This window comes from Exophiala xenobiotica (assembly GCF_000835505.1).
Source record: "Exophiala xenobiotica strain CBS 118157 unplaced genomic scaffold supercont1.5, whole genome shotgun sequence".
Lineage (NCBI taxonomy): Eukaryota > Fungi > Ascomycota > Eurotiomycetes > Chaetothyriales > Herpotrichiellaceae > Exophiala > Exophiala xenobiotica.
In genome coordinates this window covers 1,904,847-1,919,575 of record NW_013562490.1, presented here as the reverse complement: position 1 = coordinate 1,919,575, position 14,729 = coordinate 1,904,847, and the positions used below count along the sequence as shown (strand labels likewise).

At 52.1% G+C, this 14,729-nt stretch overlaps 6 protein-coding genes across 6 annotated transcripts; 4 read left to right on the top strand and 2 right to left on the bottom strand.

Annotated features, from left to right (window-relative positions):
* Nucleotides 1–79: 79 nt before the first annotated feature.
* PV05_08472 (uncharacterized protein) lies at nucleotides 80–1,285 on the top strand. The gene is made up of 2 exons (XM_013457989.1): nucleotides 80–810; nucleotides 862–1,285. The coding sequence occupies exons 1-2, from the start codon at nucleotides 373–375 to the stop codon at nucleotides 1,207–1,209; spliced, it is 786 nt and encodes a 261-aa protein (XP_013313443.1). The 5' UTR covers nucleotides 80–372; the 3' UTR covers nucleotides 1,210–1,285.
* On the bottom strand, nucleotides 296–2,135 carry PV05_08471 (uncharacterized protein). Its single transcript, XM_013457988.1, has 2 exons — nucleotides 1,891–2,135; nucleotides 296–1,835 (listed from the first exon to the last, which is right to left on the bottom strand). The coding sequence occupies exons 1-2, from the start codon at nucleotides 1,985–1,987 to the stop codon at nucleotides 1,276–1,278; spliced, it is 657 nt and encodes a 218-aa protein (XP_013313442.1). The 5' UTR covers nucleotides 1,988–2,135; the 3' UTR covers nucleotides 296–1,275.
* A 1,790-nt stretch (nucleotides 2,136–3,925) lies between these two features.
* On the top strand, nucleotides 3,926–5,282 carry PV05_08470 (uncharacterized protein). The gene has a single exon (XM_013457987.1). The coding sequence runs from the start codon at nucleotides 4,045–4,047 to the stop codon at nucleotides 5,086–5,088; it is 1,044 nt and encodes a 347-aa protein (XP_013313441.1). The 5' UTR covers nucleotides 3,926–4,044; the 3' UTR covers nucleotides 5,089–5,282.
* A 2,071-nt stretch (nucleotides 5,283–7,353) lies between these two features.
* On the bottom strand, nucleotides 7,354–10,233 carry PV05_08469 (uncharacterized protein). The gene has a single exon (XM_013457986.1). The coding sequence runs from the start codon at nucleotides 9,965–9,967 to the stop codon at nucleotides 7,748–7,750; it is 2,220 nt and encodes a 739-aa protein (XP_013313440.1). The 5' UTR covers nucleotides 9,968–10,233; the 3' UTR covers nucleotides 7,354–7,747.
* Nucleotides 10,234–10,513: 280 nt separating this feature from the next.
* PV05_08468 (uncharacterized protein) lies at nucleotides 10,514–12,202 on the top strand (the record flags this gene model as incomplete). Its single annotated transcript, XM_013457985.1, has 1 exon — nucleotides 10,514–12,202. The coding sequence occupies one exon, from the start codon at nucleotides 10,514–10,516 to the stop codon at nucleotides 12,200–12,202; it is 1,689 nt and encodes a 562-aa protein (XP_013313439.1).
* Nucleotides 12,203–12,870: 668 nt separating this feature from the next.
* On the top strand, nucleotides 12,871–14,316 carry PV05_08467 (uncharacterized protein; the record flags this gene model as incomplete). Its single annotated transcript, XM_013457984.1, has 1 exon — nucleotides 12,871–14,316. One exon carries the CDS (start codon nucleotides 12,871–12,873, stop codon nucleotides 14,314–14,316), a length of 1,446 nt encoding a protein of 481 aa, XP_013313438.1.
* Between the last annotated feature and the right edge of the window lie 413 nt (nucleotides 14,317–14,729).

Genomic DNA, 14,729 nt, shown 5'->3' with positions numbered 1-14,729 from the left:
TATGACCTGGGGGATATTCGTGCGTCGACCCCACAATAGGATGGCGCCTGTTCACGCGCGGCAACGTTTCTAATTTCTGACTTTGAGAGTCGATATTCTGATTCCCAGATGTATACTCACCATCCAGGATGCTCGATGTCTTCCAGCTTATTAACCCACATTCTGCAAGAGTCCGACAGCCCTTCAATCTCGACGGATGAACGGATGAACGGACGAGTCAAAAAGCGCTAAACTTCGTCACAACAGTTGTCTCAGGGCTACTTAAACTGACAAGGGTTCAGAGAAGAGGAATCGACTTCAATCTAACTCTCAGCTTCCCATTCTTGCCGCCCTGTGTCATCACTGAAGGCGGTTGATACTTATACTTTCAACATGGTGCAAGATCTGAATCCCAGGGGCGCGAAGCCGACCATTGTCATTGTGCCCGGTTCATTCTCCCCTGCCTACTTTTATGATGCGGTCGTCGACAAGCTCCGCGAAGGTGGTTTCGAAACCATCGTTGGCAATCTCCCTTCCGCCAGTCGTTCGCCTCCCGAACCAGCTGCCACCATGGCAGACGACGCTGCCTTCTTCCACGACATTGTGGAAAAAGTCGCCGACCAGGGCAAGGACGTCGTCCTCGTAACGCATTCTTATGGCGGCGTTGTCGGCACAGAAGCTTCGAAAGACCTCTCTAAGAGCGAGAGGAAAGAGGCCGGTAAAGAAGGCGGACTTGTCAGACTGGTGTATTTGACCTCGGTGGTGCCCACTCCGGAGAACTCGCTGGCGGATCTGATGGGAACTTTGCTACCGACCTACCTCAAAGTTGACGTAAGTCGGAAGCTGGCCATTCTGAATTGGTCCAATTTAACGTTGAAACAGGGCGACTACATGCGACACGAACCCTTCGAAGAAAGCGCGAGGCTGACATTCTCCGACCTTCCGCTCGAGGAAGGAATTGAATGGGTCAAGAAGATGCCGCTACACTCAGCTCCTAGCTTCCAAGGCAAGCTCACGTATCCCGGGTATAGATATGTGCCTGTGTCATGGATCTTCTGCGAAAACGATCTCATCTTGCCTCCGGATTTTCAGCGCCAGTGCATCGAAATGATAGAGAAAGAGAGCGGGAACAAAGTCGACGTCCATTCAATCAAGACCGACCATGTGCCGAACGCCAGTGCTCCAGAGGAGACCGCAATGGCTATCATGGACGCCGTAAAGGCGGCGTGATGCAGGTAGACAGATTGCTGCTGATGAAGTCAAAACAGTTTGAGCTCGTAGGGTTCGTGGAATCAATCAATAAAACAGATATCCCCATTTTGCTCCAAACTCCTTTGATATTTTCCAAGCAGTCGGATCCCATGAGGCGGCCCCAGGTTCGATAGTGAAGCTGGTCAGGCAGAATAAGTCGCCCAAAAACTCTTCCTCGTCGATAATGCTTAGCAGGGTGATCATGTTGTCTCTCATCTTGGGAAAGGGAAACCGGTCGATCCACTGCGGATGTACAGTGGTGAGCTGTAAGGGAGTCGGTCGTAAAGTATCTGGAAGCTCAGGACCAAATGGCTGGGATTTTGATGCGAACGTGACGGAGCAGGCAAGACCCATCAAGGCTCCATTGATATAGAGAGCGCCATAGACGTTGGCGGTGACAGTTGTGTGAACGCAACTGTCGGGGTTGGTCGATAGCCCGATGATGGCCTGATACCCGTCGGGAGAGCGAGGAACGGGGGTTGGGAGGCACTGCGACAGATCTTCGTTGCTGGAATTATTGGAGCCTGGAGAGTCGCTAGAACCAGGACGAGCTCCTTGGTCTGAGGAAGCGGAGGTGCCCTTCTTCGCCTCTGCTAGGCGTTGCCCTGGCTCACCGTCAGCGGGGGTGGTAATTTGGTCTTGCAGAGCAGAGCTACAGACGTCTTGCTCTCTGTGCAAGTCTGTCTTGAATTTGCTTCCTCTTACGGGGATCTTGTACCCCGTACCAGTTGTTGTCCTCGACTCTGGCTCTTCCCATACTGACTCACCAGAGCGGGCGAAATCGAATCGGGTCAATCTATCGTCAAGCAGAGTACGTGGACCTAGATGATGACATAAAGGCCGTTTGGTGTTGTTGATAGATAAGAGACCCGATTGCACTTTGGTCAAATTGATCAGAAAATAGGGAAAGTAATGGTAAGCCCAAGATGGAGCTTGGTGAAGCCTAGTAAGTTAGGTACTTGCGCGCCCAGGCCCATCTCAGACCGCTTAGAGGCGCCTTTGACGAGGACAGTAAGCATCGCGGCCTGGTAGCCCAATAGGCCACCTCGTAGGGGGAGAGGGGAGGCTCAAGCCTATCAGGTGACTAAGCAAAACCCCTCGAGGAAGGGCGGTAGAACCCCCTCATTCAACATTATCACTAGTTTCTGACATTGGCCCAAAAGGATGGACACGGATGGAGTACTTCTGACTTTGATACGCTCAAGATTCCCACGTCTTGAGTTATTGCGCTTGGTACCTCGGATATCAAAGCCTTGAGCTCGCCCAGGTCCTGCTTGACAAATGACTGTACGGGTGACATCTTTCGAGCTTTGGAAAGGCGTCAGAATTCCTTCAAGACCAAGCATGACTCTTCGTGGGAGGCTGCGCAGCACCAAATCACCTGCAGGTATTTGAGGACTCTGTTGTCCATGTCTTCCTACCTGACTACCCTAGGTCGGACTTTGACGCGAAGATGCACATGATATTCTCACCGGAGAGGACTTCAGGCCTTCTGGCACATTGAACCCACATCTCAAGCTCGCCTTCCAGCGGACAGGTGGTCTCACGGGCTCAGTGAGCGCAGTGTGTCGTATGCTGGCCCTGAAGGAACTTGAACATCCTCTGCGACGACCTTCTGACTCACCGTATTTGAAGGATCGAGGATACCCTGGATCGGAGCATGAATTTGAAGTTTCGGCCGATCGACTATGACCCCTGCAGGACCATGGGGTTAAGATTGGTTTCCCGGGCCTTTTATGCACGTGCGGCGCAGCCTGCCTCGGATCCGATGCATTCATATTTTTCGTCGACCCGTTGTGTGGCTCGTGGGGTCGACATTCCATCCCATGTCTGCTTGTTCGAATTATCAATGTTCGCTGAAGAGCTATGAGAAGTTTATCAGTCGATCTAACGGATGTCCTCGCATGCAAAACCACAATAGCGCATTTTAGGCCATTCACCCGCAGGCCTCCGTTCTTCGTTTGCAGGATTCAACGCCAGGTTGCCTCGAGTCCCGGCCTCCGGACCACCAACTTGAGAAATCATTCACAATCGTTCCACCTATCGTGCCGAGCAAAAACCGTCAATGGCAACTCCCTTTGACCCGTCACACCGTGTGCGAGTAAAATATCCCTTTGATGGGCCCCCGTTCAGAGGACCTTCGATTGCCAACCTCAGTGTGGATGCTCATGCTCCAGACACGAGCTCATGCATGCTACGGGCACCCACAGTTTTGGATGAATTGTTTACGGAGAGTTACGGAGACTCCAAGTCTTGGAAGCTGCTCCCCGAACCAGCTCCGCCATATTTTCTTCTGCAGCCATGCCGTGGGTTCGTGCCTCCCTGCCGCCTTTCGAGAATGTTTCATTCGTCAGCTTACATGCACTAACATTTCCTACTCGTATCAACTTATTCTCAGTCATGCAAATCTGACGTGGGCCTTGCGGGCGAAGGCCAACCCTTATATTGGTCAGAGCAGATCCATGCATCATCCGATGCCGCTGCGTGGCCGCGCCTCAAAACGCTCTTGTTGCGAAGCACCAATTCAGATTCGGAATCAGCCCAAACCATGGTCATCATTTCGACCCGGCCGTAAACAAGCATAACCTGCTGAGCAAGCGTTGAGCCCTCTGACCCCGGAAACGGGCACAAATTGTCTGCTTGCCCACAATTCACTATAAACCCTCTTCCGTCCCCTCCACATATTTCCTTCTACTTCTTTTGGTCCGTCTGCCGTTCCCTCATCCGACATCTGATGCTCCAGGTCTCTACCTTTGCTACACCATAACGAAGTACTCTTTTAGGAAGCATATATCTGAAGATATCCTAAGCATCATGGCATCACTTGTTGATCGTTTGTTCCCCCTCGAAGAGCTAGAAGCGCTTGGCAACAAATGGCCCGAGAGTGCCAACAAGAGGAGGAAGCTCGATGATGGTGTCGGTCAAAGCCAACCTCGGCCAGTAGTGCTTCCCAGAAGACAGAACAGTGAAGGTACTGCTTTCCTTGATCCAAGTCGCCCTCAGCCGTCTTCGTCAAGCTGGCGCAGACATTCCTCGACCTACGGGTCTGTCGCCACTCACTCGACCGCTACGAAGAGATCCATGTCGAATTCCTTACCCCGGGATACTACAACATGGACCTCGAGCGTCAACAGCAACGGCACTGCCGCAACCACAAACTCCTGGTTCCCGACATTCATTGAGCCTGCTCTCTTAAAGGTCTATCTCCAGAATCTCCATCCCAAGGATCGACCTCGCTATTCTCTACCCGGCAGCCTCCGACGCGATATGCCACCTCCAGAGTCAAAACGTACAATGGCCAGCCACCACGACAACGAAGACAGCGCGTCTTCTCCTGGCTCGTTGATAACGGATGCTTCCTCTCCACACTCTTTGGGCGAGCGATGCGCGACGCCGCCGACTGGGATCTTTGAAACGCTTCGCGCTGGCCCGTTCAGCCATTTGATTGATGGACTGCGTTTGACCGAACACGAACGCGGCTTCATGCATGATATGCTAAACCCAGCTCCGCAGCTGGCATCGATGTCTATGCCAGATTCCACCACGAAACGGAAAGCGACAGAAATCGAGGCAGATGTTGCGCCTGAAGACTATTATCACGTCGATAATAGCCTGCTCCAGAAGATATTTCCACAGTCTGGCGCCGAGATGCAGCCTCTGTCGGGATATGAATACGCAGAAACGACAAACGCCGACAGAGATAACGATGTACATTCTTCCTGTCTGAGTCCGGCCGCCGAGGAGGAAGACTACGAAACTCCTGCCGGTATCATTATGCCTACGCACGCTCCTTTGAGTGTGGATGACTTTTTCGATCTAGACGAAGCAGCTGAAGCGCCTTCACCACTGGTAATATGAGACTATGAAATTGTTCATTTTGCGTTGCCTTGCCACTTGGTGGCACCTATGTTATGCTCGGCGGCAGTCTATGCTTTGACGGAAGGGCAAAAATACATTTCACGGTTGATACTCCGTACAGGTCATTGAAAAGCATTGAGGGGCTTTGGAGCCAGGACTACCACAGTAAAGCAGATAATGAAATTGCACACAAGACCACTACCTTCTTCGCAGCGAATCTGTCTCAAACCCCCTCCTTAGGTCGCTTTGTGTCGTTACGTTGGTTGTCTGTTTGTCGTCAGGCAGCTGCTGCCGACAAGTCTGCCCCTCTCGCCATCATCATCATTACTAGTACTCTGTCGGCCAGGCGGAGAGTCTGATTGATGCTGGGGTAATGACCTCAGTAAAACATCATCGCAGAATCAGCCACATTTTTTGAGCCATTCGGACCACATCATCTAGAGGTGCACTTTCCGAGCTCCCTCCCTTGGCTGACCTCAGCTTTTCTGACTATGTCAAACTTTGCACTCTCGATTACAGTGGCATTTTTTCGATTACACATGCACTTTAAGGTACTTATGTGAACGAGAAGTGAGCATTTTACTTAGGTAGGCACGAGTGGTCCTGTTCTCATGCGAAACTCAGTCCAGTGTGTAGCCGGGCTGGTAGAGGACATGGCGGCCTGCAATCGAGCCCAATGGAGCCTAAGCGAGACCGCCATCATCCCGCCTACGCGCAACCCTTGGCGCCCGGATATCACACCCATCACACCCATCACACCCCATCCATCGTGCAATCCCATCTGGCCCGCCGAGCCCTGTCAAGAGGTTCGTATATCTGCAAAAAGAATTTGGCCGTTACCAAGCAAGGACCCCGCGCGCGATCAGATGTCATCCAGCAAACCCATGCAAGCACCAGGCAAGTGACGCTACAACCCAAGAGGAGGGAGTATTGTGATCTGACAGCCACCCCCGGAAGATGCCCCCCCAGACTTGGCTGGTACAGTACTCATAAGACTGGAAGTTTTGCGTACACCAGCTCTCGCTTGGCTCCAGCTTCGCTAGGAAGGGTGTCCACCGTCCAGAAAAAACAGCGCGCCTTTCCACGATTGAAGCATCTACGATCGCGACGATGAACAGTACACAGTACCTAGGTAAACGGGCCCCCTTTCTCATGACAAACCACACCATATGAAAAACAATCCTTCCTTTTCTAGCCATGTTTAATGCGTACGAGTACCGTAGGGCCATCTCGGCTACAAACTCTGCACCTGATTCGTGGGCAGTAAACGACGTTTTTGACGCCTGTCGGATCCGATGCTTATCTATTTCTCTGACAAGGCGCCGTGCCTCCGATGGTGAAAGGTTTGTGAACCGCTTCATTTAACCGTGGCTATATCCAACGAATCGGAGATGATCATTCCATTTCCATTCCTTCTCATTCGGTTCACTCGGTAAGCGGTAAGCGCGTCTTCTGCTTGCATCTGTGCCAGCGGGCCGTGGACCGTGGACCGTGGCATGGGGTTTCCGGGACCATAGTACACACCTTCTGGACGAGGCCGACGACCACGGCAATCTTTGCGCCGCGGCGAAATCAAGCACTGCGGTACTCTAAGGGGCTTTCGTCTCGGTGTACCGAAGAGACCGGCCTTGCAGCAGACGGGGCCTGAAAACTGCAAACCAGCAAAGAGCAATCCTACGCACGATCTTCGAAACGAATTATCATACGGAGTATCACATGTGGCAATCTTCACACAAACGCAGTGGGTCTGTGACAGGCAATGCCCGGACGCGTCCATCAATCAGTGGAAATGGTACCTCCGGATGGAGTACGGAATGCCTGCAGACATTTCATTTACTTGTCTCCATACTCCCCGTATCTTGGATAATGGTCGGTGACATGTCCGGGCAAGCTTCACCCACAGGCCCCCAGAACTACCTGCGGAGGCCAATAACTGCGAGGCCATCATCTATACATCGTACTGTTCACCGAAAAATAATGCAACAAGCACAACTACGTAAATCCATGGAGGACATGTGCAACGCAAACGGGCCCTGAGCGTGGGCGTCGAATGGTATAGTCACGGTAAGCTGTATGGAGTATGGGGCTCCGATCCAGCTGACTTCCAAGCTTGCTTTGATCGAAACTTGCGATATCGGGGAGATGTGGGATTCCGACATTGCGAAGTCGCAAAATCGGAGTTTGTACGGACTAGTGACATTGTGATGAACTTGCGGGAGTTAAGTCGCCAGACGAGAAGAGAAGAGGAAGAAGAAGCAAACACATCCGGTTAAGTATTAAGTATAAGTTGCAGTCTATGTCTTTCCCAGACACAGGGTTAGGGAGGAGATGCTGTTACGGTGTTGCCAACTTTTGGCTATCACAATCGTCGATGCCGTGTTTCGCATTGCATGCAACGCGCAGCGCGTTGTCTCGAAGCTTGTTAGGGGCTGGAAAGAATGTCTTCCACGATCTGCTGGCATCATAGGCCAGACACAGTCTGAAGATAGGCCTGCCCTTGACCTCAGACGAGCAACATTACATTTCTTGCCGTTATCTCGCGCTTTCCTGGCTCCTTTGTCGGCCAACTATCCACACAGATATATTCTGAGCTGGACGATGTTGTTCACGTCCCTGGGAACGCATTCCTTCTAGATTATCTTTATTGACTTCCGGGCCTCTAGCTTCCAGCAGTCAAAGCCAGGCAGGCGTCCACGGCAAGACCGACTCTGCCTTCCTTTTGCCGCACCACATCGTCGATGACCTCTTTGTCGAGGTTTGGAAACATGCCACACAAAGTCTCAACAATAGTCCTATGCTCTTGCCGTTGGATCCGTCTGGCTTCTGCAGCTTCCGCACTAGCCTGTCTTGCAGCAGCCTCTTGTGCATCGTAAGAAGGGACCCTGCCGTCAGTTGGCGGCTGAAATACTGCCGGACTCAGTCGTGCGCCCTGCTGCGGAGTTGGGCTTGAGGTCGCACTCGGTTCCTGAGATGTATCTTGATCGGAGAATATCCTCCCGATTGTCGAGAGAGGTTTCTGAATCGAACGTAGAATACTCGTCACACTGTCGTCGGTCCCGCCTTCGGAGCTACTATTCATTCGACTCGGATCTCTCCGTATAGGGCTGGTAGATGTCACGTCCATGGAATTCCTGGGGGTAAGTTCTGGCTCGGCAATACTCGATTTCTCCCGGTACAATGCACGTGGGCTCAGAGCCTCTGCCTCACGATTCTGTGCTGCAATCTCCGATACTGCAAGCTCGACATTGCGTTCAAACTCCTCGTCGCTTACAGTCAGAGTAGTACGATCGAGATTCTCGATAAACTGGATGGCTCCAGATAAAGACGACAAATAGTAACCAGCCTCGCCGCCAAGCTTGTCCTGGTTTCGAAACCGCAAAATGTACTGCACGTTGGAGACCAGGTTCTCGGGATTCGCTTGCAGGACGACATAGATTAGGAGTGGGACAAAAGAATCTGCCGAGGTGTCCGAGCTCTTTGCGTTCTTCAACAAGCCAAAGATCACCTTGCAGCAATTCAATATGCAGATGACCTTGTCTCGTGGCGCTCGATACCCTTTGATTTTCAGCAACTCTTGTTGGGCCAACCTCAGGAATCTCTCGCCGTTCGGACCGATGGGCGCCAGGTCCAAGTGTCCTTCTCGGATCCAGCTATAGATCCGGATCTTCTGGGCCAGAATCTCATCTCGTTCGACATCTTCTTGATGCTGACCGCGTCGACCGACCCCAAGGCTCTTTTCCTGCTCTTTTCGCCTCCCCCTTGATCGAGATCGCGCTGGCTGAGGCGGCGGGGGAGCAATGGCTGGTGAAAATGTTTGCGAATATAGTCTGTTCATCACGAGCTTCTCCATGCCTTCTTTAGCATTGTCGAATTCGTTATCCGACACGTCGCGCCAGACATCGCATATTGCCATTTTATTCGTTATAAAGGCTAGAAAGTCGCCTATGATCTTGACTTGTTCGTGAACCATCCATTGCTTCTTCCCGAACTCTGTCAGAAAAGATCTCAAGAACTTGGCCACGGGGTCGGCCGATTTGTGTCGGAGCTGCTCCAAAAATCGATGGAAATCAAAGGGCAATTCCGGTTCAGGTTCGGGAGGCGGCGGCTGATGCGGCAAAGAATTCATGGAAGCGGCACCAGTTCCCTTCAGCGAAGGACTTCTTAACGCCTCTTTCTCGTCGTCTAAAGAGCCTGATGGAGGCGAAGGCAAGGGTTTGTCCGAGTGAGATGCGACTGGAGAAGACGCAATTAAGTCCAGATCTCGTGACCGTAGATGGTCTAAGCTAGACCTTCGGGGTGGGAAGTGAGGGCCTATTCCAAGGATTGGCCCAGCCATCTCATGTCTGGGAGACATGATATCTTCCTTTGATGGCGCTATGGAGGCATTGTCAAACTGGTCCATTATACTTTGAATTTCTGAGGTTGACTCCATGTCATTGTCCTCCTTGGATTTCTGACCTGGAACGCCCAGGGAACCGTCCGGCTGATCTTGGGCATAGTCAGGATCTTTCTCATTATACTCATCCCCAGCCCTCACAGAAGGATGTCTCGATATGGTAGGTGTCTTTGGTGTCGGATCAAGGTAGTGCTTCTCACCCGGAGCCGCTGGCTGGGGCGGAGGTGTAGAGGGGAGATGTTTTTGCGGCTGGGATTGATCCTGAGGCTCGACTATGCCCTCGTTGATGTGTAAATTGTCAAGATCTTGCGTAATGGCGGTCTCCGCCTCTTTCCCTTGACCTGTAGATGCATCCTCAGATATTGTAGGGTTTGTAGTTGTGTCCTTCTCTTCTGCATCTAAGTCTATGAAGTTTGGAGTGCGCTCCGAAGAAGTGGCTTCGTTTGAGGTGTCCATCCTTGCATGACTGGTGGTGGACGACATGAACAAGGCTGGCCAAGGCTGTTGCTGAGGCGTCGGCAACTCTTTCACAGTACGAAACCGCAGGCTTCGGGCTGAACAACAGCCGGTTTGTTATGATCGCATGGTTCGTCAGGAGCGAGCACCTTTATCAAGTCGAGGTGATATTTGCTCTTCCGAGGGATGCGGGCCTATTTGAGGGGAGTAATGGTTTCAGGGGTAAGTTCTTCGAAGGATGATGAGCCTCAACTGTCTCAATGCGGTGCAGGAACAACCCTGCATAACAACAGGATTCTCGGATTTAAAGAGTGACGAGGCCGCCCATACAACGACCATATGACGCTGCTGTATGGACTACCGGGTACACTAGTCTATACTAGGCTAGTGGGCTAGGCACGCCGGGATGCGGCTGACCTGTCTTGCTGCTGCCTCAGGTAGGTAGCTTATTGGTCACAGCTGGTACGATCTCTTGGCATCGCCTTTCGCAGCAAAAACGACGGCAAAGACTTTCACTCCCTATGAACGTCTCCATGTCGTGCTGTAGCTGCTTTGGAAGTCCACGACGCCTTCATGTGCGGCATCTTCCTTTCCATAGCGAGAAACGGCCCTGTGCTGCCTGATCAGCAGATTGTGGACGCCCTGCTTGCGCGAGGCCCTGATAGCTACAAGGTCTTGCATGTCACTTGCTCCACTGATAATGCCCAGAAGATATACCTGACCTTCATCTCATCGGTACTGGCGCTGCGTGGAGAGCAGATCCAGACACAGCCTTTATTTGACGAGGCTTCCGGCTCCGTCTTCTGCTGGAATGGGGAGGCCTGGAAAGCTGGCGGCACCAAAGTCTCAGGCAATGACTCGATCTATGTTTGGGATCTCCTTCTTCAAGCCACCAGGGCTCGACGAATTGATCGCGATCGGAGGATTTCTGAGGCTCTCACCAGTATAGCAGGACCCTTTGCGTTTGTCCTTTACGATGCGCCTACTTCCACCGTGTATTATGGGCGGGACAGACTGGGCCGCCGATCCCTTCTTGTCAATCAGTGTGATGATGGTTCACTGACGCTGTCTAGTATCAGTGCTTTGCACCAGAACACGGAATGCTGGGAAGTCGCTACGGACACAGTTCACTCTCTCTCATTAAAAAGCGCAAATATTGTCCCCGGAATACTGCCGTGGCTGAAGGTACCACCTGCGATCAACAAAAATCTACTAAACGGGTCTCCACCCGCCTTCCCGTCTGCATCCAGCATCGAGGGCCTCCTGCAACATTTACGTGATGCACTCATCCTAAGGTCGATGGATATCCCAGATCACTCCCACGGACAGATGCAACCTGATTCTGCCAAAGTCGCCATATTGTTCTCGGGCGGCCTCGACTGTAGCCTCCTTGCACGTCTTGTCCACGACATCTTGCCACGGGAAGAAGCTGTCGACCTGCTCAACGTGGCCTTCGAAAATCCGCGCTCCATGGCTGCGAAAGTCAGCAGCACAGGTGGGGCTTATGAACTATGCCCAGACCGGATCACTGGTCGATCCAGCTTTTCGGAAATCTGCCAGAGTTGTCCGGAGAGGTTTTGGAGGTTTGTGGCAATTAATGTCCCTTACGCCGAAGCACTTGCCCACAAACCTTCGATCATCAGTCTCATGTATCCGCACAACACGGAAATGGATCTGTCCATTGCGATGGCACTATACTTTGCTGCACGAGGCAAAGGCGAAGTCTCAGAACACCCATATGATGTTTGCTCAAAGGCGAAGTCCTTTGTCTCGAATGCTCGAGTACTACTTTCGGGCTTGGGTGCGGACGAGCTGTACGCAGGCTATTCTCGACACGCTGTTGCTTTTTCTCGGGAAGGATTTCGAGGTCTTGCGGACGAACTCGGGCTTGACTTCGACCGAATTGGCTCTAGAAATCTAGGTCGAGACGATCGCGTCATGAGTCACTGGGGCAAGGAAATTCGTTATCCTTACCTTGATGAAGATTTCGTCAGGTTTTCCCTGAGCTTACCTGTTTGGGAAAAATGCGGATTCCGGGCGGGCAAGTCTGTGCCAAAGCATTATGAAGCATTGGGAACAGCCAGCAAGCCCGAAGATCTTGAGCCTGCGAAAATGTTGCTAAGATTAGCCATGTGGCAGTTGGGTATGAGGCGGACGGCAGGAGAGCGGAAAAGAGCCATACAATTTGGAGCACGGACTGCAAAGATGGACGTCGGCAAAGGGCGCACCAAAGGCACTGACATCCTGACATCTGCAGGCTGATCGCCGAGGATATCTGTATCCATCAGACGGGATCATGCAGGGCGTGAGAGTACAAAGCAGCACGAAAACCACATGGCGGTGATGACAACTCACAGATACTTCTGAGGTACAAAGACACGTGCTGGATGTAGTTTCACCTCCCTGAAACCTACAACCGCCGAGCCTACCCATGAAGGTGCAAAAGGCAAGTCTGAGCCACAGTGATAAGTCTGCTTACTGTCGACCCAATGTGATGTCCGACAGGGGAGAGGGAAACTGCATATGGGTCTTTGAGTAAGGCAGGCCTACCCACGGTGCGGGCGTACACATATGAAGAGTAGCTTATATATGACAGGTCGATGTTTGCAGTCCGAGCTTCAGAATCGACCAGACCGTGCAAGGCTCATGTTTGCTGGCGGAGAACAGCGTCCATCGAGTCCGTAACTGTATTCTCAAAAGGCTCGTTTGCTGCTCCACTTTAGGACCATTCCTTCCAAAGGATTGGGCTTCAAATTTTTTGGTCCGGCATCTCCACGTTTGTCCGTCAAGTCAAACTCCACCTTTCGAAGGGCGTGATGACGATTGGTGAGCAACAACATTCTTCTTATTTCATTGAAAATGCCTTCAAATCGAGTCTTCGGATCTTCCTTTCCTCTCTTCATTCGGGTCATCTGTCGCCTCTGCGCTTCATGGATGCGACTGCTGCACCCGTCGTTCAGCAAGTTGAATCGAATCAGCAACAGACCCAGGATGAACGTGTGGACGCAGGTTTGCACCAAGATTCGGATCGCTTGAGCGGTGAGGAAAAGACACCACATCCAACCGAAGCCAAAAACGGAATATATACCCCAAACGATGATGGACAGCCCGATGCTCCTGTCGACGTTGAGGCTTCCAATGGAGGTATCGGGGTCGACGACTTCCCAGACGGCGGACTGCAAGCTTGGCTTGTGGTGACAAGTGCCTTTCTTGCCCTGTTCTGCTCCTTTGGGTTCATGGTCGCGATCGGCACAGTCCAAGAATACCTCCAGCTCCACCAGCTTTCCGACTACACCTCTCGAGATATCGGTTGGATTCCGTCTGTCTTTGTCTATCTCTCCCTGGCAGGAGGAATCTGGGTCGGTCCGATATTCGACCGCTATGGCCCTCGCTGGCTCGCATTGTTCGGCTCCGTCACTTACGTTGCCATGATGTTCCTACTGGCCGAGTGCAGCAAGTACTGGCATTTTCTGCTCTGTTTAGGCTTTCTTGGTGGTGTTGCCGGCGCCACATTGACGACGACCAGCATGGCCGTGGTGAGCCATTGGTTCAAGAGAAAGCGAGGACTCGCGCACGGGATTGCCATGACCGGATCGAGTTTTGGCGGGCTCGCAATCCCTCTGATCTTGCAGAATACCTTCCCGAGATACGGGTATGCCTGGTCGATCCGAATTCTGGGCTTCGTTAACCTAGGATGTATGATCATAAGTAACATCCTCATGAAACCGAGATTACCGCCGTCACCGCAGGCCAAAAAGCAGGCAATCATCTCGTTGGGGCTTTTTGGCGACATGAAGTTTAGCTTGTTCACCATCACCGTCTTCGGGTTTGAAATTGTCCTCTTCGGAGCTCTGGGTATCCTGCCGACGTATGCGAACTATGGCGGCAAATTCCCTCCAGATACTGGGTTCTATATCATCGCCGTGATGAATGGTGTGTCTTGCGCGGGGCGGATCATTCCAGGGTATATCTCAGACTTCATCGGACGTTTCAACACGCTCATGATCATGGTCGTCGCCACTTTGATCTTGATGTTGGTGCTGTGGCTGCCGTTCGGCCACAGCAGTCTGACCGCATTGTACGTCTTTTGTGCATTGTTCGGATTTGGAACGGGGTCGTGGATGGCCTTGACGCCTGCTTGCATTGGGCAATTGTGCGAGGCGGAGCACTTTGGCCGGTATTATGGCACTATGTATTTCGTTGCGTCTCTGGCCACCTTGGTCTGCGTGCCGATTAGTGGCGAGTTGGTGGAAACAGTTGGGCCTCAGATCATGGTTGGATTCATGTGTGCCGTCCTGGGCCTGTCCCTGATAACGTTTACTCTGAGTCGATGGGCTTGCTTGGACTGGAACTGGTCATGGAAAGCGAAGGTCTGAAGGGTTTTGTGTATTACGACAAGCATGAAGCGATGGAGTTTTGCATCGTCCTAGGGATAATGAGCAGTGTGGAACTTCGATAGCGTTGATAACGCAAAGTTTCTCGACTGGCTCAAGTTGAATAAATCTGCAATAGCGAGCAATTCCCAAGTTCGGCTCTGTCGTTTTGTTATCGAACTCGAGTCTTCGCTGCATAGCTTGCACGCATTTTCTTCAGGTCCTACTCTTTAGTTGACCGTTGACCAAAAAGCTGGAACGGACTGGCTTCGATAGCAGAGATGCTGACTGGGCCGCGGCCCGCACCCTCGGCACCTGCTTTTGCGTGGATGCTTGCCGATTGAAGAAGGTGGACTTGTGATAAGCCGTTTGTCTAGCACGTCTAGACACTCGATAAGGGGTCTGGCTGGGTGGGA

Bases quoted from the DNA above. Each gene is read 5' to 3' on its own strand.
- PV05_08472 (XM_013457989.1), top strand. From the start codon at position 373: ATGGTGCAAGATCTGAATCCCAGGGGCGCGAAGCCGACCATTGTCATT. The intron at 811-861 runs GTAAGTCGGAAG...ACGTTGAAACAG, and splicing joins CGACCTACCTCAAAGTTGAC to GGCGACTACATGCGACACGA.
- PV05_08471 (XM_013457988.1), bottom strand. From the start codon at position 1,987: ATGGGAAGAGCCAGAGTCGAGGACAACAACTGGTACGGGGTACAAGAT. The intron at 1,836-1,890 runs GTCTGTAGCTCT...ACGGTGAGCCAG, and splicing joins ACTTGCACAGAGAGCAAGAC to GGCAACGCCTAGCAGAGGCG.
- PV05_08470 (XM_013457987.1), top strand. From the start codon at position 4,045: ATGGCATCACTTGTTGATCGTTTGTTCCCCCTCGAAGAGCTAGAAGCG.
- PV05_08469 (XM_013457986.1), bottom strand. From the start codon at position 9,967: ATGTCGTCCACCACCAGTCATGCAAGGATGGACACCTCAAACGAAGCC.